Here is a 25,993-nt window from a genome sequence, read left to right as displayed (position 1 = left end):
ACAAGATAACAAGCATAGAAAGCAGAATGAATCTAGCTAAAGAAAGAATCTCAGAACTTGAAGACCAGAACATGGAATTAACCTGATCTGTAAGAAAAAAAAAAGAAAGAAGACTCAGAAAGAAAGAATGAAGCCTACAGGAGATGTGTGATTTTTCAAGAGGCCAAACCTACACCTGATTGGTATCCCAGAGAAGAAAGGAAAATGGAAAACAACTTGGAACAAGTATTCCAGGAGATAATCCAAGAAAATTTTCCCCATCTCACCGGGAATGTGACCAGCCAAGCACAAGAGAAACAGATGTCCACAAGACATCAAATGAGAAGACCAACCCCTAGACACATAATAATTCACCTACAACAGTAATCACAAAAGAAAAAATCCTAAAGGCAGCAAGAGAGAAAGGTCAGAGTACCTACCAGGGAAAACCAATCAGAATAGCAGCAGACCTATTGGCCGAAACACTACAAGCAAGAAGGAACTGAGGTCCTATATTCGCAGTCCTCAAAGATAAACAGTTTCAACCAAGAATTTCCTACCTAGCCAAGCTCAGTTCCATCAGTGATAGAAAATTAAAATCCTTCCCAGACATCCAATCCCAAAGAGATTAAGCAGCTTCCAGACCAACTCAACAGGAGACACTTAAAAAGGTATTAGGCACAGAAGAAAGGAAAAAAGAATGACCACATAATTCCCAAGAGAACGGCAGAACACAGAATCAACAGAGAATAAAGCACAACAAGAAACTTAAAACACACACATACATCAACCCCCAAACCAAAAGAAAATAAGCAAACAAAGAAAAAACTTGATATGAGCCTCATGAGAGGGATAAACAATCACATTTCAATAATCAGCCTGAATGTGAATGGACTAAATGCACCACTGAAAAGACACAGAATGGCAGAGTGGATAAGAAACCATGACCAAATTATTTGCTGCATTCAGAAAAGTTATCTCACCACACGGGATGCACACAGACCCAAAGGCAAAGGATGGCAAACGAGTTACCAGGCAAATAGATCACAAAAGAAGGCAGAAGTTGTGATCTTAATATCAGGCAAAACAACTTTTAAGCTATCAAAAATTTAAAAAGATGCAAAAGGACACTACCTCAATCTATCAAAAAGAAATATCCAACCCAAACATATATGCACACAACACAGGAGCACCAGCATTTATAAAGCAACTACTAAGTAAACTAAAAAACGATATTGACTCTAACACTATTATAGCAGGAAACTTGAATACCCCACTAACAGCCCTCGATAGATCATCGAGGTACAAAGTCAACAAGGAGATCCAAAACCTAAACTTGACACTCAATCAAATGGACTTAACAGTCATCTACAAATTATTTCACCCAACAACCACAGAATATACATTCTACTCATCACCACATGGAATGTACGCCAAGATTGATCAAATCCTTGGCCATAAATCAAGCATAAACAAATTCCATAAGGTTGAAAACTTACCATGCATCTTCTCAAACCACAGTGAAATAAAAATAAATATCAACACCAACTAAATTTCCCCAAAACCCACAAAGACATGGACACTAAACAGCATGATGCTGAACAACTACTGGGTTAACACTGAAATCAAAGCAGAAATTAAAAGACTCATGGAAACAAATGAAAATGAAGAAACATCTTACCAAAACTTCTGGGATGCCATGAAAACAGCTCTAAGAGAGGAATTTATATCTCTATGAGCACACATCAAGAAAATAGAAAGATCACAAGTAGAGAGCCTAACAAATCACCTGAGGGAGCTGGAAAGGGAAAACCACCAAAACCCCAACTTTAGTAGAGGTATCCAAATCACTAAAATCAGAACCCAAATATGGAACTTAGAAGACAAAAATATCATAGCAAAACAACAGGCTGGTTCTTTGAAAGAATTAACAAGATTGATAGATCCCGAGCCAGAATGACCAAGAAAAAGAGAAAAAAAGCCCAAATAAACACAATCAGAAATGCAAAAAATCAAATCACAACTGATCCTGAAGACATACAAAAGATTATCAGAGAGTACTATGTACACCTATATGGAAACAAACTTGCTAACCAAAGGAAATGGAGGACTTTCTGACATCACACAACCTCCCCAGGTTGAAACAAGAAGACATTGAGGCACTAAATAGACCAAAAACAAGCCAGAAAATTGACTCTGTCAATGAAAACTATTACAACATAAATCCCTAATAGGATGGCTCTCCAGCAGAATTCTACAAAATGTACAAGGAGGAGCTGATACAAATCCTATTGAAAGTATTTCAGGCAATTGAGAAAGATGGAATTCTCCCCAAATCATTTTACAAAGCTAACATCACACCGATACTCAAACCAGGTAAAGAGCCAACAACAACAAAAAAAAGAGAATGTCAGGCCAATATCTTTTATGAACATAGATGCAAAAATCCTCAACAAGATTCTAGCAAATTGGATCCAAAAACACATCTCAAAAATCTTCCACCATGACCAAGTAAACTTTATCCCCAGGATGCAGGGCTGGCTCAACATTAGCAAGACCATAAATGTAATTAAATACATCAACAGAAATAAAAACAAGAACGACATTATTATATCATTAGATGCAGAAAAACCTTTTGATAAAATCTAACATCCCTACCTTGATAAAAACACTCAACACCTAGGTATAGAAGGAACATATCTCAAAATAGTAAGTGCCATCTATGATGAGCCCACAGCTAACATATTGCTAAATGGACAGAAGCTGGAAATATTTCCCCTGAAAACTGGAACAAGACAAGACTGCCCACTCTTCAACCCTCTTGTTCTATATTGTGTTGGAAGTCCTAGCTTGGACAATTAGATAAGAGAAGAAAATCAGAGGTATCCAAATAGGAAAAGAGGAAGTCAGTTTTCCCTCTTTGCTGATAATATGATCCTATACCTTGAAAATCCAAGAGAATCTGTCAAAAATCTGCTTGCTCTGATAAAGGACTTTGGCAAAGTCCCAGGGTACAAAATAAATGTGCAAAAGACAGTTGCATTCCTATACACCAACAACAAGCAGTCAGAGACCCAAATAAAAGCATAATGGCATTCAAAATAACCTCAAAAAAGTGAAATACCTCGGCATCTTCCTAACCAGAGAAGTGAAAGACCTTTACAATGGGAACTAAAAAAACACTGTTCAAAGAAATCCAAGAAGACACAGACAAATGGAAAAATATTCCATGTTCATGGGAGAGAATCAACATTGTTAAAATGTCCATCCTACCAAAGGCAATCCACAGATTCTAACCATTAAGTTACCAACATCATTCTTCTCAGACCTGGAAAGGACTATGCAGAAATTCATATGGAAACATAAATGACCATGAATAGACAAAACAATCCTTAACACAAGAAACAAAGCAGAGGCATCACACTTCCAGACTTCAAACTTTACTATAAGGTAGCAGTAATCAAAACAGCCTGGTATTGGTACAAGAACAGGCATATAGACCAATGGAACAGGATAGAGATTCCAGAAGCAAAGCCTCAATTTCTCAACCAATTCATCTTTGACGAAGCCTCCAACAACAACCACTGGGGAGAGGAGAACCTGTTCAGGTAAATGGTGCTGGAAAAACTGGCTAACCACAGGCAGAAGATTGAAACAGGACCCCTACATATCACCATACACAAAAATTAACTCTAAATGGATCAAAGACCTAAACATAAAACCTCAAACTAAAATCTTAGAAAGCACAGGAGACACCCTTATGGAAATTGGAACTGGCAACCAGTTCCTTTTCACAACACTAAATGCCCATACCTTAAGAAATAAGATAGAGAAGTGGGACCCCATCAAACTAACGAGTTTCTGCAAAGCAAAAGAAACCATCACGTTAGCAAGGAGACAGCCCACAGAATGGGAAAAAATATTTGCCAACTGTATATCTGACAAAAGCCTAACATCTATGATCTACAAGGAACTCAAACACGCTGAAAGGGAAAAAACAAGCAGCCCCATTAAAAAGTGGTCAAAAGACATTAATAGACACTTCTCAAAAAAGAAGATATATGGGCAGCCAACAGACACATGAAAAAGTACTCTGCCTCACTCATCATCAGAGAAATGCAAATCAAAACCACATGGAGATACCACCTAATCCCAGTAAGCATTGTCATAATTAAATAAAACAAACAACAACAGATGCTGGCAAGGATGCAGAGAAAAAGGAACGCGTCTACACTGCTGGTGGGAATGCAAAGTAGTGCATCCTCTTGGAAGACAGTGTGGTGATTTCTGAAAGAACTGAAAATTGACCTTCCATATGACCCAGCAATTCCCCTATCGGGAATATACCTGAAGGAACTCAAATCATTCTGCAAAAAAGATACCTGCACACGTATGTTTGTTGCAGTTCTATTCACAATAGCAAAAACATGAAACCACCAATGTTGCCCATCGAAGCTGGACTGGATTAAATAAAATGTGGCACATATAAACACAGCCATAAAGAAGGATAAACATATGGACTTTGCAGCAACTTGGATGGAATTAGAGACCATCATTCTCAGTGATCTATCACAGAAACAAAGAACAGAATACCATATTTTCACACTCATAAGCAGACCTTGAACAATTATAATACTATAGGAAAGAGATTAGCAGTAGTAGGAAACTGTCAGGGGAAGAGAGGTGGGTTTGGCAGTTGAGGGAAACTGCTAGGGGAGGGGCACACCTCATCAACAAGGGTAACTGCATAATCAACGTTTGTATAACTAACCCTGAATTGTACCACACATCTTTATAAAAAGAAAAGAAAAGAAAAGACTAAGACAGTAGAACTGATATGACTGAAAATCAGTGAAAGTCATGAAAGGCTTCTTAAATTTTAATGGGCTCACAAGTTACTAAAGGATTGTGTTAAAATTCAGATTCCTAGAATGTGTGAGATGGGTCTATAATTCTGAATTTGCCAGATAATGTCCTCAAGTCATGTTGCTGCTGGTTTGGTGATCTAACCTCAAGAAGAAAGGAGAAGGAAAACTTATGAAACCTTTGGAAACATGGAGGTAGAAAACAAAGTTCTGAAAACAGAGGGAAGACTACAGATAATGAGGAGACCAAATGGATATGTAACTGAGTTTTATTAGGCAAAGCAAAACAAACAGCATTCAAATAAAATTTAAATTAAATATTAAACAATAAGTATTTTTTAACTGGATTAAGGTGTACATAATAGAAAATGTATCATTCTAACCACTTTTTTGTGCATAACTTAGTGACTTTACCCAACTAACCTGCCCATCGAAAAAGAAGTGAATAAAAAAATGTGGTACATATACATGATGGAATATTATGCAGCCTTAAAGAAGGACAAAATTATGATCTTCACAGCAACTTGGATGGACTTAGGGACTATAATACTGAGTTTTCTATCATAGAAACAAAGAACTGAGTATCACATGTACTCACTCATAACTGGACCTTGAACAATTATTGTAATACTAAAAGAAAAGGATTGGCAGTAGTGGAATCTGCCGGGGGTGGGGAACACACCACCTTATCAACAAGGGTGGCTGCATAATGAACACTTGTATACCTAACCCTGAATTGTATCCCACATCTTTAAAATTAAAAAATTTTTAAGTGTATTTTACATTGGTGTGCCACCATCACTGTTGTCCATTTCCATAACTTCATCATCTCAAACAGAAACTCTGTCCTCTTTAGAAAATTATAACAACCACTCTCTGTTCCTGGTTTCTGGTAATTTCTACTCCACTCTGGCTGTATGAACTGACCTATTCTAGATGCCTCATATAAGTGAAATAATACCATATGTGTCCTTTTTTACCTGGCTTAGTTCACTTCCCATATTATTTTCAAAGATCTTCCATATTACAGCAGGCATCAAATTTTCAATTTTTAAATGTGTAATGTATTAGTTAATTTTTTAAAGGCAATGTCTCACTCTGTTACTCAGGCCAGAGTGCAGTGGCACAATCAAGGCTCACTGAAGTCTCAATCTCCTGAGTTCAAGAGATCCTCCCACATAAACCTTCCAAGTAGTTGGGACTAAAGGTATGCACCACTATGCCTGGCTAATTTTTATTATTTTTTTAATTTAAAAAATTCTTTTTACAGACTGGATTTCGCTATATTGCCCAGACCGGACTCAAACCCCTGGTCAAGTGATCCTCCTTTCTCGGCTCCCCAAAGTACTGGGATTACAGGCATGAGCCACCATCACTCTTTTTTTAATACTGAAAATATATTTTATTTTTGTAATATATTTATGTGCCACATTTTGTTTATCCAGTTATCTGTTGGTGAACATTTGAACATTTGGATTGTTTCTAAATTTTGGCTATTGAGCATAAAGTCAAATAAACACTGGTGTACAAGCATTTGTTTGAACACTTCTGTTCCTTTTGGTATATGCCTAGAGATAGAATTGCTTAATCACAGCTTAATTCTGCATTTAAATTTTGAGGAACCATCATATTGCTTTCCACAGTGACTGAACCATTTTAGATTTTCAACAGTAATCCCTAATGGACCCATGTTTTTTTTAACCTTGCCAGAATTTGTTCATTTTTATTAAAGAATAAATATAGCCATCCTAATGTTTGGGAAGTAGTATCTCATTGTGGTTTTGATTTGCATTTCCCTAATAGCTAATAATGTTGGACATCTTTTTATGTGCATATTGGCCATTTGTATATTCTATTTAGAAAAAAAATCTGTTAAAGTCTTTTGTTCAACTTTTATTTGCCTGGTTTTTATTGTTTGCTAATAGGAAGTTTTTATATAGTATGTAATAAAGCCCTTATTAGATATATTACTTTCAAATATTTTCTCTCACTGAGTGCTTTGCTTTTTCACTCTATTGATTGTTTTAGTTGATGCACAAAAGTCTTTAATTTTGATGTAGTCTAAGTGACCTATTTATTCTTTTCTTGCTTGTGCTTTTAGTATCAGATCCAAAAATTATTGACAAATCCAGCTTGTCTCCTATGTTTTTTTTTTTCTAAGAGTTTTATCGTTTTAGCTCTTTGGTTAGGTCTTTGATTCATTTTGAGTTAAGTTTTGTAAGTGGTATAAAGTAGAGCGCTAACTCCAATATTTTACATGTGTGTATCTAGTTTTTCTTAGCACCATTTGTTGAAAAGACTGCCCATCACCCACTGAGTACTACTGGCATTCTTGTCAAAAAATCATTTGCCCATATTGTCATAATTTATTTCTGGGCTATTTTATTTCATTGGCCTTCATTTCTGTTTTTATGTCAGTATCAATGTTTTGATAGTAAGTTTTGAAATCAGAAAATTTGAGACCTTCAACTTTGTTCTTATTCAAGATTGTTTTGAATATTTGGGGTCCCTTGAGAGTCTACATAAATTTAAAGGTGAATTTTTCCATTTCTACAAAAAAAAATGACATCAGAGATTGCATTAAATAAAGATTGCATTAATTATGTAGATTGCTTTGGGTAGCAGTGTTAGTTTAACAATATTAAGTCATCCAATCCTTGAACACAGGGTATATTTTCATCCATCCATATCTTCTTCATATTCTTTTAACAGTATTTTATAGTTTTTACTTTACAAGTCTTTTGACTTAATTGTTAAATTTATTCCTAAATTTTTCATTCTTTTAGATGTTATTTAGATGTTCTTTTAGATTTATAAATAAAATTTAAAATGTCTTGTTTTCCTTTTTATATTGTTTATTATTAATAATCAAAATGCAACTGAATTCTAAGTGTTGTTTTTGTACTCTGCAATTCTGATCTACTTGACAATTTCTCACACATTCTTTTGCTGTTTACTTTTTTCATTCTTTTTTTTTAACTCTGTTTCTCAGACTCAACAATTTTAATTATTCTGTCTTCAAATTTGTAGATTGTTTCTTTTGCCTACTCAAATCTACTGCTGAATCCCACTAATGAATTATTGACTTCTGTTACTGTAATTTTAATTTCAGAATTTCTGTTAAGCTCCTTTTGATAATTATCATTTATTTCATTTTGTTCATTTTTATTCATATATCATTTTTTCCATTTTATTTCTTCACTCATGTTTTTTCTGATCTCTTTTTGTAGTTAAGACAGATTATTTAGTCTTTATCCAGTAAGTCCAATGTCTGGGTTTTTGCCAATTTATTTTGATCCCTTGAATAAGCCATGCTTTCCTATTTCTTTGTATACTTTATAATGTTTTCCCTGAAAACTGAGTATTTGACTAATATAAGGTAGTAAATAAGATCCTTCCCTTTCCCTTGGATTCCCTGTTTCTACATTTAGTAGTCCATTTTTTTTGGGACACTTCTAAACTTTTTTGAAAACATTATGCCTTGTCAAGTGTGATCAGCAAAATCTCTGTTCCTTTAGTTAATGTTCAGCTAATGTTTTAATGGTATTTCTTTGAGTGTCAAGAACTGAAACAAACACACAAACAATAAAGAGAGCAGCCACCTCTCTCAGTCTCTGCAGATAGGTTATATGCTAAGGCATTTTGCACCCACTTAAATAGTCTTGCTCTAAGCCCAGGGATGAGCAAAACACAAAGACTTAAGGCCCTCTGAGCCTTAAGACTTAAGCTTCAAGACTTCTCTGAGCATATGTCTTGCCAAGGTATGTGCAAGACTTTCTAAGTTTCCCTGTATGTGTGGCTGCTTTTGAGTCTCATCTGGTTTTTCCACTGGGACTTAGATGATCTATGCTATGTCTCTATAGGCTCAAGATCTCTGCCCACATATCTATAGGCCTTTTCTTATCTTGTAGCCTTTATGAGCACTGACCACTTCTTTTCTTGTGTACATTCTGTGTTATGCAAAATTTATGCAAAACAGAGATGAATATATTGCTTTGGCTCCTCAAGTATCCTCCAGGCAGTTTGCAACATATGTGGACAATAATTTACAAAGAATATCTGCTCTGGTAGATATCCCTCTGGTAGAAGGGAGAAAACTGGGAACTTAACAGCTGCCTCCTCAAGACTAAAACTGCCCTGTCATGGGAAGTGGCCAGGAAGAATGGCAAGTGAAAACACCACAAACTGTCCTGTGGTTTTTAATATGGCTTTTTCGTTATTAGGCATTTGGTTGGTAACTGTGACTACCGGACTATTTTCTAAAGCTTCTGCAAAGTTGGTTCAGATAGCTTATAGTTTTTTTTGAAGTTTCTGTGGGAAAGTTTTTAGCCAGTCATTTTCCTCATGTTACTTCCCAATATAGAGACCTTTACAGGAAAGAGAAGGAAGGTGTTGATAAAAATAAAATAAAAATTAATTAATATAGTTGTGATATAAAATCAAAGGCCAGCCTTCTAAAAGTGTATATAAAATAAATAAATATTTGCTAACGAACACAGTAATAAATGAAGAAGAGTATCACAATATGCTCTTAAGAGATTAAAAGTATGAGAGAAAGCAATATACATTTGTATGCTAATGATGATAAAATACAGATAAAAAGGATGTTTTCCTGAAAACCAAGAATTCTTTTTTTTTTTGAGTTGGAGTCTCATTCTGTCACCCAGACTGGAGTGCAGTGGTCGCTCCCGGCCACTGCAGCCTCGACCTGCTGGGCTCCGGCAATCCTTCCACCTCAGCCTTCCAAGTAGCTGGAACTACAGGCGCGGGTTACCGCACCCGGCTAATTTTTTGATTTATTGTAGAGATAAGGTCTCACCAAGTTGCCCAGGCGGGTCTTGAACCCGCGGGCTCAGGCAATCCACTCACCTCAGCCTCCCAAGGTGTGGGATTACAGGCTGAGCCACCAACCCCGGCCAATAATTCTTAAGAAGAAAACCTAAAGAGATCCAGAAGTATTGCAGAAATGGAAGTAGTGTGTGCTGGAGTGGAAAGTGTTATTCAAGACCTCTTTCAAAGTAGCACACATTTATAAAACTTCTTCAAAAATATTTCATTTGAAGTATATATTTTTATATTTAAATATTTAAAGAAACATCAATCCTTTCAGGAATAGATACTTTTCATATAATATAATATATTACAGAACATATAAAAGAGGAATCTAATAGATTCAAGTTGACAAAACACAAAAGAAATATGAAGACATGTATAAGTTATTAATACATTTGACAGAATCTATATTGTATGTATTCACATGTGAGAGGGCCTGCATTAGTTCATTTTCTGCTACATTTAACAGAATATCTTAAATTAGATAACTTATAAGGAATGAAATTTTTTCTTGCAATTATGAAAGTCAGGAGGCCCAAAGTCAAGGGAATGCTTCTGAAGAAGTTGAGAGCCCTGTTGGTCATGGGGAATCTGAAAAGTCCCAAGGCAGCACATGGCAAAGTGGCAGACTATGCTCATGTGCTAGCACAGTTTCTCTTCCTTTTCTTATGAAGCCACCAATTCCCCTCCCATGAGGATTCATGAATTTATGAATCCATAAATGGATCAATCCACTCATGAGAGCCAATTCTTCATGATCCAATCATCTCTTAAAGGTCCCAGCTCTCAACAGTGCCACACTGTGAATTTAGTTTCATTATGCTTTTGGTTTTGGAGGGGGCATTCAAATCATAGCAGAGCCTCATACTACTTAACACCTTTATATTAGATAATTAACCTAAGAAATTCTAGTGAATTGAATTAGTTCGTGTCTCTTGGAAACTTCAGTCAAGCCATGATGTTAACAGGGATCAAATTAATGAGAGAGAGAGTTTTGGAACACACTTCTTGGAAGTGTTTGCACTCAGCATTAGGGAAGGTAGGCACCTTCCAAGTGGGACACAAGGAGTAACGATGCCTGCCTCATATCTGAGAAAACTAGTCTTAAGATGGCAAGAAATAAATAGAAGAAATAAATAATCTGTTAACATATTTAACATAATCTATCTGGTATTGATCACATGTGAGAAGACCTACATTAGGAGAAAAAGAAAAAAATCACTGACCTTTTAGACTAATAATACAGACATATTTTCTGTCAAACACCCATGTGTTACATGGAAGAAATGGAGGACCTGGATCTGTTGTTGATCCTCTACAATTGGGAGGCCTCAATGAGTAAAAAAATGAAAGATGACTATAGACCACTAGAGCTAAGACAAGAGTCCCAAGAAGCTCCATGGAATAGAAAAGTAGTCTACTCTTCTTACCACTAATACCCAATGAAATTTTTTAAAAAATTGTTAGAGATAGGTGTCCAGTGGTAGGAATCTCTGAGAACAATCAAGTTTCAAGATTCTACAGGTCAAGAAATATGAAGTCACCAGAAAATTGTACCAGTTAATGTAAAACATCTTATCTATTTTTCTCCATCACCTACAAAGATAAAACTTCAAAATTAAAGAAGTTACCTGTAAACTATCAAGCTGGGTAGTGTAGGGAAAAGAGAAGTAGAAGGTAGAGAGGTTGAGAAGCCAATTCCCCTTCCTTTGCTACTGTCTGTTTCCAGTCCAAAATAGTACTGGGCTGTGAAAAGGGAAAATGTTAATGCTAAATATGAATTTAGTATTAAACACTCACTGGAAATGCTTGTATAATATAAAGATAAAGAAGAGCTGTTACTAAAAACATTGGCAGCAAACCCTGAGATCTACCCAAATTTCATCAGGATAAAGAAACTTCATACCTCCCTGAACAAAGTTGAAGTAGTAAGGTACAACTGCATTATGACTAGATCACAAGTTGTCTGTTACCAATAAAATGATTAAATAAGGATTTTTAAGAAAACAATTATGAATTTACCTAGGGCAAGCAAACTTGATAATTTTCCAAGAGAATTACCCACCAGGATAAAATAAGATATATCCCAGGAATTGAAGAATGGATTGTGTCAGAGGATGATGTCACCAAGATGGTGAAATGGGAAGTCTCAGGCTCCACTTCCCCCTTTCCACAGAAAGTACAACTAGCCACCAGTCACAGACCAGAACATTCTTTACAAAATTCCAATATTTGGAAACAAGCCTGAGACACCCATGTGGTCTGTAGAACTGACCGCATTCAAATTAGAAGGGTAAGAAGAATGGTCTTACTCTGATTGCACTGCCCCTTCCCCTCCACAAAGTCAGCACAATGCCAGGTGGAGAGGATTTGCCTGAGCACACAAGAGGAAAAGAAGCTGGAGGCAGTCATTCAGCTTCTTTAGCATTCCGATAAGCTTCCCAGGAAACTCACTTGATTTCACCTCACAGGAAACACAGGGGAAAATGGCATGGCTAGAATACCCAGGTCAGAAACAAAGAAAGGAGGCAGAGATCATAGCAACCAGCAAACAGATGTGAATGGTACCTCTGTGCTTCTGCTAGCTGTGGCTCCAGTTTGAAGATACTAGCTAATCTCATATCCTACCCACAAACTTGAGTTGGTTTCCATCAGAAGCAGAGTGAGGAGTTCATCCTAGCTTGAATCTCTAGATGGCTAGTCTCCATGCTTAATTTCATAGCCCATTCAAGACCTCACACAGGCAAGAAGACTTCCACTTTTACTCATTTAGAAGAAATGGGGTAGGAGCGGGGAGAGACTAGACCACTAGACCCAAGAAGTCCAGCAGACTCCACTCATCCAAAAAGCCTGCGCAATGACCTTTCCCAGACAGGGAGACAGCCATTTCTGTGCGTTTTAGAAAAGTGAAGAGGCTAGACTAACTTGACCAGTAAAATCGAGCAGCAGCTACATTCAGTCAAAAGCCCACTCAAAGACCACATCCAGGCAACAAATCCTCAACCTTCATGCATTCAAGAGATGCAGGGTCTAAACTTGATTGACCCAGCAGATCAAACAGCCTGAAGCCCTGCCCAACTACAATCTCAAATAATAAAATTTCCCAGTCAAAAAATACATTCTGTGACCAGCCTGACCAGGAGCCAACGTAGTACCCAACTAGCAGCTCCATTTGATAGTAGATTCCAATCAATGGTCTTACCAGATAGTGGAGTACATCTGGTAGCTCTGTCATACATTAGAGCAAAAGAGTAACTAAAGAATTCACAAGTTCTGCCTCTCCAGCTTTGCCACCAGCTGACTTTTCCAGAATCAGTCTATTTAGGGTATACTAAATAGTGAAGGTCCATGAATGCCACAAAATACCTGTAAAGGTCAAAAGTGAATCTGTATCCTCAAATGTGCAGACAGCAATGTAAGAATGGGCACAGGGGCTATGAAGAATCAGGGAATTATGACACTTCAAAAAAAAAAACCTAAAATGATTGACAAACAAGTTAGAATAATATACACAAAGAATTCAGTGAACTATAGATAGATAGATAGATAGATAGATAGATAGAAAGATAAATTTGGAAAACAATACATAAAATGAGAAATTCGCTGAAGAAATTGAAAAAATAAAAAATAAGCAGATAGAGATCCTAGAGCTAAAGAATACAATTATGAAACTGAAAAATTCATTAGAAAGCTTCAACAGCAGATGATATTAAGAAGAGCGAATCAGTGAGCTGGAAAACAGACCACTGAAATTACCAAGTCAGAGAAATAAAACGACAAAAGAATAAAAAAGAATGAGAAAAACCTATGAAGATTACAGAATACTGTCAGAAGACCATAACATTCACATAATAGTATTGTAGTAGAAGAGAGAGAAACAGCCAGAAAACATATTTTAAAAAATAGTGCCTGAAAACTATTCTAATCCAGGGATAGATGCCAACACCCAGGTAATGGAAGCACAGAACACCAAGACATACAATAATAAAATAACCAAATACTAAAGACAAAAAAAAAATTAGAAAAGCAAAAAATAAGAAATACATCACATACAAAGGAGTACCAATACAACTATCAGCAAATTTCTCAAAAGAAATTCTGCAAGCCAGAAGAGAGTGAGATGTTGTATTCAAAGTAATTAAAGAAAATAACTATTAACTAAGCATACTTTCTCCAGCAAATTTGTCTTTTAGAAAGTATTTTATAGACAGTTTTTTCTTTACTTTTACAAACAAAAGTAAAAGAGTTCATTACTCCAATATAAGCCTTACATGAATACTACAGGAAGCTATTTAAACTGAAAAAAAGTCACTAAAAATGCCATGAAACATACAAAAGCACAAAACTCAATTATATAAATAAGATTTTGCCACATTTATAATACTCTAGGACAGTAATGATGGTGTGTAAGTAATTTTATACCTAGGAAAAAGGGTTAAATCACCAAACTATTGACAACAACTATAGCTACCATAAATTGTTAAGGGAAACAAATTATAAAATAATGCAAATTCTGACATCAAAAACATAAAATATGGTGTGGGGGAGTAAGAGTGTTGAGCTGCTGCATGCAATCAGTTAAGCTGATGTCAGTTTGAAATGGGAGTAAGATGTAAGTATAAGATGTTTTGGGTAAGCCTCCTGTTAACCACAAAATAGAAACTATATAAGAAGCATAAACAAAAATAGAAAGGATCAAAGCATACCTGTACAGAAACTCATCAAACCACAGAGGAAGACAACAATAAGGTACATTTCCTGCAAAAGTTCAGAAAGCAACTAATAAAATGGTAGTAGTAAAGCCTGACCAATCAATAATTACCTTGAATGCAAGCTGATTAATTGTCCAGTAAAAAGGCACACAGTGACTGGACAAAAAAACAAGATTCAACTGTATGCTGCCTATAAGAGACCCACATCACTTTTAAGGGCACATATAGACTAAAAGAAAGGGAATAAAAAAAAAAATTCCAGCAAATGGAAACCGAAAGTGAACAAAGATAGCTATACTTACATCAGAACAAATAGACTTTAAATTAAAAAAAAAAAAACTTTGAGAAGAGAAAAAGAATATTTTACGATGATAAAGAGGTAAATTAATTGAGATGATATAACAACTGTAAATATATATGGATCCAATATGAAAGCAAGTAAATATATAAAACAAAAATTAAAGATATGTAAGGAGAGGTATATTAAAATACAATAATAGTAGGAGACTTTAATACCTCATTTTCAAAAATGGACAATCAATCATACAAAACAATTATAACGAAACACTGACCTTGAACAATGCTTTAGACCAAACATACCTAGCAGATATTTATAGAACATTCCATCAAACAGAAACAGAATACATTCTTCTCAAGCACACACAGGACATTTTTTCAGGATAGATTACAAATTATGACACACATAAAAACCTCAAAGTTTAAGGAACTAAAATTATATATCAGGTATCTTTCCCAATCATAATGCTATGAAACTAAAAATCAATAACAAAGAATTTCAGAAAATTTGCAAAAACACAGACGTTAAAACACATACTTCTGAACAACCAATGTGTCAATGAAGAAATTAAAAAATAGATTAATAAACATCTTGAGACAAGTGTAAATGGAAGCACAGCATATCAAAACTTGGGAGATACAGCAAAATCAGTTTCCAGAGGAAAGTTTATAGCAATGAACACCTATATCAAAATAGAAAGAGGATCTCAAATACACAACCTAATGTTACAATTCAAGTAACTAGAAAAGAAAGAATAAGACCAAAGTTTGCATTAAAAAAAGGAAATAATAAAGATCAGAACAAAAATAAATGGAGACTCAAAAAGAAATAGAAAAACATCAACAAAACTGGGAGTTGGATTTTTTAAAAGATAAGTAAAAACGTTGGGTTCAGTGGCTCAGCCTGTAATTCCACCACTTTGGGAGGCTGAGGTTAGAGGACTGCCTGAGTCCACAGGTTCAAGACCCACTCGGCAACTTGGCGAGACCTTGTCTCTACAATAAATCAAAAATTAGCCGGGTGTTGTAGCATGCACTTACAGTTCTGGCTACTTGGAAGGCTGAGGCAGAAGGATCGCAGGAGCACAACAGGTTGAGGCTTCAGTGACCGGGAGTGTGCCACTGCCCTCCAGCCTGGGCGACAGAGTGAGACTCTAACTCAAATAAACAAACAAACAAACAAATAAAATTAATAAACCTTTCACAACACTAAGAAAAAAAGAGAGAAGACTCAAATAAATAAAATCAGAAATGAAAGAGAAGACATTGCTATTGATACCACAGAAATAAAAAAGATCACAAGAGATGACTATGAACAATTATATGCCAAAAAATTTATAACCTAGAAGAAACAAATGAATTTCTGGACATGTACAACCTACCAAAATTAAATCATGAAAGAACAGAAAATCTGAATAAACCAATAATGAGTAAGAAGATTCAATCAGTAGTTGTCATCCATCAAAACTTCACTGCTGAATTCTACCAAACATTTAAGAAAGAACTAATATCAATCCTTCTCAAACTCTTTCAAAAATGACTAAATAACTAAATAAGGAGGAAATATTATTAAACTATTTTTACAAAGTCACCATTACACCGATACCAAAGCCAGACATGGACATTACATGAAAAGGAAATTATAGGCCAATATTTTTGAAGAACATAAATACAAAGGTCCTCAATAAAATACTAGCAAATTGAACTAAGCAACACATTTAAAAGTTCATTCACTATGATCAAATGGGATTCATTCACGAATGCAAAGATGGTTCAATATATGAAAATCAGTAAGTGCAATATGCCATATTAACAAAACCAAGTACAAAAATTACATAATCAAGTGTTTGACAAAAATCAACATATTTTCATGATACAACTAAACAAATTAAAAACAGAAAAAATGTAATACAGTTTTTAAAAGGTCATATATGACAAGTCCACAGCTAAGATTATACTCAATGATGAAAAATTTAAACGCTTTCCTCAAAGTTACAAAACAAGCCCAGAATAACCACTTTCATCTCTGCCATTCAATATAGTATTGTAAGTCCTTGCCAGAGCAATTAAGCAAGAGAAAAAAAATTAAAATGTTCTAAATAGAAAAGAAAGAAATGAAATTGTCACTATCTGTTGACAGTATGATCATATATACATGTATATAGAGACAGACATCATCAAAAAAACTGTTAGAACTAACTCAAAACTGTAGAAAAGTAAAAGGATCTAAAATTAATACATGAAAACCAGTATTGTTTCCGTAAACTAACAATGAACTATCTGAAAAAACTATTTATAATAGCTGAAAATAAAGAAAATAAAAATATTTAGGAACAAATTTAACCAATGAGGTGAAAGACCTGTACACAGAAAATTATAAAACACTGATGAAAGAAACTGAAGGCTGAAGGACACACGATTAAATAAAAATATATCCATGTGCATTGGTTAGAATTATTTTGTTAAAATGTCCATACTGCTCAAAGAGAACAAAAAAATTCGATGCAATCACTATCAAAATTTTAATTTTTTGGAAATTATTTAGAAATAGAAAAAAGTACTCTTAAATTTCACATGAACCACAGCCCTCCCAAATATCCAAAGTAATTGTGAACAAAAGGAACAAAACTGGAGACATTATACTACCTGATTTCAAACTATACCACAAAGTGGTAGGCATTAAAATGGCAAAGTACTGGCCAATAAATAAACACACACACACACACACACACACACACACACACACACACACATACACATTGGCCAATGGAACAGGCTAGAGAGCCCAGACATAAACCCACGCATGTATAGTCAACTGATTTTTGACAAAGGTGTCAAGAATACATAATGAGAAAAAGATAATCTCTTCCGTAAATTATGTTGAGATAGGTAAGTATCCACGTGCAGAAAAATGAAATTAGACCCTTATTGCTCACCACATAAAAAAGCCAACTCAAAATTGACTTAAACGTAAATGCAAGACCAAAAACTGTAAAACTACTAGAAAAAAATGGGGAAGACTGCATGACATTGATTTGGACAATGATTTTTCAAATTTCACCCTAAAATCTTAGGCAACAAAGCAAAAATGGGACAAATGGGATTACATCAAACTGTAAAGCTTCTGCACAGCAAACAAAACAGTAGTGTACAAAGACAACCTGTAGACTGGGATAAATTGTTGCAAGACATACATCCAATAAGAGGCTAATATCCCAGATATAAACAGAAATCAGACAACTCAATAGCAACCTCCCCTGAAAAAAAAACTCTATTCAAAAGTGAACAAAGGACCTAAAAAGACACTTCTCAGAGGAAAACATAAAATGGTCAACAAGATATATGGAAAAAAATGCTTAGCATCACTAATTATTAGGGAAATGCAAATTAAAAGCAGTGAGATATAATTCTGGCATTTCCTAATGGTTCTCATAAAAAAGATGAAAGACAACAAGTGTCAGCGATAATGTAGAGAAAAAGGAATGTAAATTAGTGCAGCCACTATGGAAAACTATAAGGAGGTTTCCCAAAAACTAAAAATAGAATTATCATATGATCCAGCGATTCTTTTTCTGGGTATTTGCCTAAAAGACTTAAAATCAGTTTATTGAAGAGCTACCTACACTTTCATGTTCGACTGAAGCACTATAACAATAACCAAGTTATGGAATTATCCTAAGTGTCCATTAAAGAATGGAGAAAGAAAACGTGGTATGCACACACAGTGAAATACTATTCAACCTTAAAAAAGAGATTCTGTCACTTGCAACAACATGAATGAGTTAGAGAACATTATGCTAAGTGACTTAAGTCTGATAGATAAGAAATCTCATGTGTTCTCACTTATATGTGGAATCTAAAACAAGTTAACTCATAGAAGCAGAAAGTAGAATGGTGGTTACAGATGCCAGGGGGTGGGAGGAAATGATGGTCAGATGGTAGAAAAGCTCAGACAGACAGGAGGAATCTGTTCTTTTTGAGATCTATTGCAGAGCATAATGAATATAGTTAGTAATAGAATACTGGACATTTCAAAATTGCTCAGAGAGTAAATATCATGTCTTCACCACAAAAATGTTAGCATTTGAGGTGATGAATATGATAACTCATTTGACTTAATTATTCTGCACTGTATTCATAAATTATAACATCACTTTGTATTCCATAAACACAAAAATATACACTACTATAAATTGCAAATTTACAGTAGAAAATAAAAATCAATAAAATAATGGATCAAGGTACAAAATTAATATACTACAACTACAGGTTAGAAACATTACATAGAGATGAATTAATAAAATTGATTTCTTTTTCTTTCATTTTAGAAAATGGCCTAGGGTCTGTCATCTTATTTATAAGTAACTGTTGAATACATGAGTAAATGCCATAAATCTGTGACACCTGTTTAATTCACCATTGTATTATAGCAAATATATATACATACACACACGCACAAAATAGAATTAAAAAAATAAGAATAAGTGATAAGTACGTTAAACTAGAAGTGCAAACCATCCTTCATGGTGGGGCACAAAAAGCACCCCTATCATAATGATAAATGAACTGACAATATACACTGTTAGCCCTGTGGCTTATCATCGTTCTGAATCTTGAAGTCACTGCAATAAAATAGGAAACAGAAATAAGAATAAAATCCATTTAAAGTGAGAATAAAAATCATCATTATAAGCAATATGATTGTAAAACTAAAATCCTCAGGAGGATTAACTGAACTTTTGGAAAAAATAAGACAGTAGCCTGGCAGGATATGATTTTGGATAGATGCATGCATAAAGATAGTTATACATAAATAGCTCACTAGCTTTCTCACATACCAGAGAAAGTCAGCTAGAAAAATAATGGAAAATTGATCTCATTCCTAACAGCATCGCACTTTTATAAAATAGGACTAAACTTGGCAAGAAATGAGTGAGAAGCCAATGGAGAAAATGACATTTTACTAAAAGTCATAAACAAAGACAAGAACAAATGCAGACATGCCATGTTTATGTTGGAAAAAACCGAATATACATATCTTTTGTTTATCCTAAAGTAATATTTAATGAGCATAAGTCTAACAAATACAATGAGCAAAATTTTTAGGAATATGGTAAAATAAATGATACTAAAGTTAATGTGGAAGAATTAACTAGTAAGTATTGGGACAAATAGCTAAGCATTTAAGAACAAAAAATTAGATCGCTACCTCACATCCTACATCAAGATAAGTTTTAATGGAAATCTAAATGGAAAATGTGAAAACAGAAGTGTTATAAAAAGGCAAATTGGAAGCCAAATTTAACCCTCAGCAAAATGTATACATATTTTTCACCAAGGACTAATCTGGATTTTGGGGATGGAAAAATGTAACAGAAACAGTTCTTTTCTTACAGTTTATAGTCTCATGATGGCTTCCCTATCATCATATATGGGAACAGCAAATCAATAAATATGAAATGCAATAAAATGATGAGATAATATCAGATGTGAGTAAGTGCTATGGTAAAAATCAGATCAGGTAATGTAATAGAGTGAGTGAATGATCAGAAGGGTTCTTTTTGTGAGGGTGAAAGGTGAACTGTCCTCAAGCGCATAATTACATTATAATGATGACAAAAACATGAATATCTAGAGACAGAGTATTCAGTGTCCAGTAAAGAGCAGGTGCAAAGGCCCTAAGAAACTGACATTCCTGATATTCCTGAAGAGCAGAAGGAAACTTTGCACACTGAAGCACACTGAAAAAGGAGAGTAGAAGTAGAAGGGAGGGTTAGAACGACGGGGCCAAGTCCTTGAGGAGTGAGGGGATGCCAAGGAGACCCTGATGCTTGGAATGGTCAGGGACCTGCTCTCCATTCTGAATGAGGAGCCAAGAGTGAGCACCAAACAGCTCGGATGGTCTCTTCATAATGAAAAAAATGGAGACACTACTGTGTTTTCAATTAAAGTATGAGGTAGCTTCATCAAATGAGTTTGAGAAGTGAAAAGTTCTCCTGAGGATGAGGAGAATGAACATGCTGGGGGTTGTAGAGGAATGTATGAGCCAGAATTAAAGGGAGACGTGATTTTCACTAACCTTGAAAGATGAACAAAATAGATTATTTACAGTAGCCTGAATCATGATAAAATTCAAAGCAGGTATCACAGTTCCAAAGATAATATATACTTTATTGTTGGAGCATAAATTGGCATAATCTCATCTGGAAAGCAATTTATCAATGTGTTATTTAGTTGCATAAGACTTGCTTGGAGATAGAGACAAACGAGAGTTTGTGCGTTAGGCATGGAAAGCATGTGGGTTCTCATACGTCTGTGTGTTTACATTTCTTCTGGGGGAGTGAGTATTTGAGCAGAACCACTGTATAAAATACAATTCCAGAATAAATGGTAACCAAACCAATTAAATGACTTAGTTTGAGTCTTCTGAAAGAAGTTCTAGCTGTATGTTAATACTGCATTCAATCTTTTAGGTCTAAGAATGACAACTATGATAATTTTAAGCAAATTTTAGCCACAAGTGGGAACATTACAGTATATTTTCCGGCAGACTTTGCAATAAGCTTCTCAAACAATATATGAATTACTTTGTTTTGATGACTCAGCCTAAGACTTCCAAGTGCTTTTTGGAGCAAACTGAATAATATTGTGGGACTCTCACTTTACCATTTCTTCACATCAGATAAATGGCCCAGAGATACAAAATGCATGGCATGAAAAAAGGTCACGTGACAAAGCATACTTGCTGGTGCTAGGTGAGATGTTCAGTGAGGGCCAGGAAAGGAAAAGAGAAAGTCAGGAAGAGGGATGATGATGCCACCTTGTCACAGACAGAAGAACACTTCAGGGCATCAAAGAAAACAGAAAAGCAGTGAATGCGATAAAACTAAGGCCTGTGAGTCTCTTAGCCATAATTTTTCTAGTTCCTTAACATTTGATTTCCCAAAGAACACTTAAAGAACTCATGTTTTATTTTAGGATGGTTTGCACACCGTATCCAGAGCAGTCTTTCCCTTCACATGCTTAACTGGAGCCTGGGCAAGGGGCTCAGGTCACTGCTGTTCTCAGTTGAACTCAAGCTGGTGAGCACAAGCTAGCATGGACTTAAGTTTCAAGCTCAAAGGACTACAAGAGTCATATAAAAATGGTTCATGACTTAGATGACCTTTTATCTCTCAAGCATCTCTGTGAGAAGTCATCTACTCCTTTTGCAGAATCATCAGAGTTAAGGATTAATGATTTTCCAGAACAAGGCTGATTTGACATACAAACCTGTGTCATAGACAGCTCATCTCCAGTCAAAGGTCTACATCTCTCCTAGAGAAAGCAAAAACCCTCATGGATGCTGTTCCTGCAATGGCTGGGCTTGAATAAGAAAAGAAGACCAGAGGAGCTACGTGGTACTGATCTACCAGCTTAGGCTACTGCTGGGTAGACTGGTGAGAGCCCGTCCCAGGGTCCAGAGGTGAGAGAATCTAATCTGAAGGTCTTGGGCCAGTCCAACCCGTATCTAAAGCACACAGGTAGTAAGAACGTAACCTCTGTTGGGTGGACCTTCTTTAGCAGTGTCTTACAAGCAGGAGAGCAGGAACACTCCCAGCTCTCTGCAAACCTTTCACCACGCGGAACTTGACTTTCGTGTTCTTAGCTGTGCTAGGCCTCCTGTAGGCTCAGACCATAGTACCTGTTCACCAAAGGACACCATGCATTGCTAGGGCTACATACGCCAGCCCATCCCTGGCTTGCAATGCCACGAACATAATCCAGCAGGCACAATGGTTAAAAACACAGAGGAGGGAGGTGGGGCATGGGTCTGAGAGGAATGGAGGTTGGCTGACCCATGTGAACCTCACACTGCATTTTTACCTAAGACAACAATATAGAGTACATAAATGGTACTTCAGTTTACACAGAATAGCAAGGAGTATGTGTGAACATGAGTTTAACAAAATTATCAACATTTTGAATTTTTAATGTGCTTTTTGTCCCAAAGCTCACACTTTAAAAGCAAAAATGTCTAGAAAAGTAAGTTGGTAAGGAGTCAGAAGACACAGCATAGTTGCCAAGCATATGCAGAATATGGAAGTCAGTCTGTAGTTTGCAGGTTTGCCTTATGACAGTTCATCCAAGTTTATGTAAATCTGAAAAATTATTTCAAATATATGACATTCAAAATAAAGAGCTAAGCAGTGTACTGATACCACACTTGAACATTTTATTACTAAAAGTTTCCCTTAGCTTATTATTTTATTATTTAACTTTTACATATAAACTTAGAGGCCAACTGTTAGTAAAAGTTGTACATTTTTAAAATTTCCTTTCTTACCTGAAATCTAACACTTTCAAATAGAGATTGGACATTTATTACAGAGCTTTTATATGTGTGATTTAATTCTGTCCTAACAGAATTAAAGCTCTTTGCTTTTAACAGAGACATAGTGGCAAATTTTACTCCTGGCAGGAAAATAAAGAATGAAATAATAAAAATGGAGAAAACTCAAATAACAAGCTTTGACTATGCAACCAAAAAGTACTAGATTAATTTTTGTTTGATATTTGCCTCTTTTTGCTTTCCCTCCATTATACACACACAAGCATACACACACCACACACATGCACACAAATGTACATGCCACATACTACACACACACCACACCACACACATACCATGCACCACCACCACTTACACACCATGCACCACACAAACATACACAAACATGCGCACGTATCAAGCTTCTTCTGCTCCAGTTTTTTTCAGGTGGGGATAATTAAAGCCTCCTCATTCCAGATCCACAAGACTTCTGAGTGATCTTTTGTAAGCTGATGGACTTGACAGAACCTCTAGAATTCACAACCACATCTCTCATTTGCAGGCTCAAATATAAATGCCAGGCTAGACTCTTTTTAAAGGAACACCATGGCATGCATGACCTATTTTGGTCTTATGGTTAAAAACATCTGATTTTGCAAAAATCCCAACTTTCTTTCTATGAACTATGGTTTTGAGAAAATCATTCAACATTTATGTTGAATAATTCCCTTTGCACATTTTGAGGCACACAAAATCACAGTGGCATAAATTTAAATATATACTGTTATGATTTTACTTATAGCTATTGGATTCTTAGTTCAGAGACTCTGGACTCACAACATTTTGAGGTAAATCTTTTTTTCCAAGTTATCCATGTGACCTTCTCGAAACTGTGGGTCACTGCTAGCAAATCTCTGAGTGCTTTTAGGCCAGGAAATCAAGACACACACACACACACACACACACACACACACACACACACACACACACACACCCCTATTCTAAAATGAAACAAAAAAGAAATCAGTGCAAGACACAGAAGGGCAAAGGGATATTCAAAATAATTGACCACCAGCAGTGAGAGAGCATGGGAAGGTCTGGCGGTTTCCAGGGCAGTCAGGGAAGCCCTGGGCTTCCTCCTCTGGGATCAGGAAGGCAGCCTGGTTTCCTGATTTGAGTAATTACATTGTGAGACCTGGGAGAGATATTCTTCATCAGGGCCTCTCTCTTAGTCATTCCATCAATATCTGTGGCACTGCCTCAGTAAAGCTCTGTAGAGACTATACCTGAAAATGTGCACAACAGACATTTTTTCAACTGTGCAAAAAGCTTAGAAAAAAACTTTATTAAAGCCACTGCGGTGTCAGGGCAATATTAATTACAGGCCTCTGTGGCTATAATATGGGAAATCCATCCTGAGGGAATCTGTGTTCTCAGATATGGCAATCCAGTTACACCATCAGTCCAAAGGAGGCTGCTTTTTAACGGTTCGGGGACTATTTATAGTCACAGGAATGCCCCAAATCTTATGGTTATGAGATTTTTTTTTCCTGCAAAGCTCCAAGTGTTTCACAGATGGCTCCTAATTAGTCTGAAGACAAGGCCTCACTTACTGTAGCCTGCTCAAGTAGCAAGTTCAACACCAATGCACCATGCAACTGCAAAATTGGCCCTGGAGAGGCACACAGACCTGAGCCCGTACAGCACTGTCCCGTCAGGGTGGAGGCGGATCATGCGGTTTTTCACTGTCACTCCATGCACAAACGACTTTTTGTCATTCAAGAAATATGTGTCAGGCACCCACAGCTGGTCAGCCACTCGATTGTCAAGCGTGAGGTTGAGAGGGATCCCCGAATAGGCGAGCCTTTTATCTCTCCAATATTGTTGAAAATACATGGTTAAGGTATAATCCTGGGAGGGAAAAAAAGAAAGAAAGAACATTAGTTTGTGCTCAGCCACAAGGTGTGTTTCTTCAATGAATGGCCACATTCAGGTTGAACTCTACACTCTACAGTGACTATCCCCGAGAAAGGATGCCATTTTTACACACAGAATGAAGAAGTGCATGCTTTCTTGTGAATGCAAATACTAGCTTTTGCACGCATATAAATCAATGTGTCATGTGTGCAAATCCTGCTTTACTTTGGTAAGAAGTAGATCAGACAAATTGCCATTGAAGAGATAACTACATTAAAATGAAGGTGTTGTAAAACTAGGTTGCTGGCAGGCATCTTGATTGTACTCCCAGATGATCCTCCATCTCCCACCAGGCAGACAGGCACTTCAACCCCCACAACAGAGGAGGTCTATCTGCAGACTCTCTCTCTCTCTCTCTCTGCCATTTAAGCCACTTTCCTCTGGTTCTGCCCTCTTTGAGGGCTGTAAACACAAGACTTCCACAATGTCCACTGGAGACTCAATGGCCCATCGGGAGGCCTCTCTGCCCTATCTGTCACAATTTATTTTCCTTCCAGCTTGCCATGGTGATTTCCTCATTAACTGGGCCATAAAATCACTTGGAGATGATGACATATTAGTCTGGGGAAAATGGGAGCCTGGAACCAAAGGAGGATATGGGAGGTGGGAGAACGAAGAGCCATGGTGCTGCTCATGGGGTTGCCAGCAAGATAAGCAAATATCTGGGCAGGTGATTCTACTTTTACATTTTTTGCAAAGTAGTTCAGTGAGAAGAAAGTGGAGAAAAGGCAAATCAGATGCTGGGCATAAAAAAAAAAAGAAATTCAATTTTGAGGAGTAGTCACTATTCAATTCTAGAATGATTAAGTCTAAAAACATGGTGATAGTCACAGGACATTCTCAAGCCCACTGTAGAAGAATTCAAGCTGAAAAACCAAAGATTAGGAGGTAGATTTTTCAACCAGGGAAGGAAACAATTGCCACGGTCCCCACAGGCACTTTCTCAGTTTACACACTCTAAGATCCTGTCTGTCTGCAAGCGTCTTCACTCTGTGGGTGGAGAGAGGTGCATGGCGAAT

General features: G+C 36.2%; 1 protein-coding gene across 2 annotated transcripts in view; it reads right to left on the bottom strand.

Moving 5' to 3' along the window:
- GABRB3 (gamma-aminobutyric acid type A receptor beta3 subunit) overlaps positions 1-25,993 on the bottom strand; it is a 96,999-nt gene that overhangs the window by 55,181 nt on the left and 15,825 nt on the right. For both annotated transcript variants that reach the window (XM_008065147.2, XM_021715849.1), the window contains one exon: positions 24,688-24,908. In XM_008065147.2, the coding sequence (XP_008063338.1) occupies positions 24,688-24,893 (206 nt within the window). In that variant the 5' untranslated portion in view covers positions 24,894-24,908. Of the gene's footprint in view, positions 1-24,687; positions 24,909-25,993 lie in introns of those variants that run through there.

This window comes from Carlito syrichta, unplaced genomic scaffold (genome assembly GCF_000164805.1).
Source record: "Carlito syrichta isolate Samal-C Ts95f unplaced genomic scaffold, Tarsius_syrichta-2.0.1 Scaffold103323, whole genome shotgun sequence".
Taxonomy (NCBI): Eukaryota; Metazoa; Chordata; class Mammalia; order Primates; family Tarsiidae; genus Carlito; species Carlito syrichta.
Note: the sequence above shows the minus strand (reverse complement) of the source record. Positions and strands in the feature narration are given on the sequence as shown.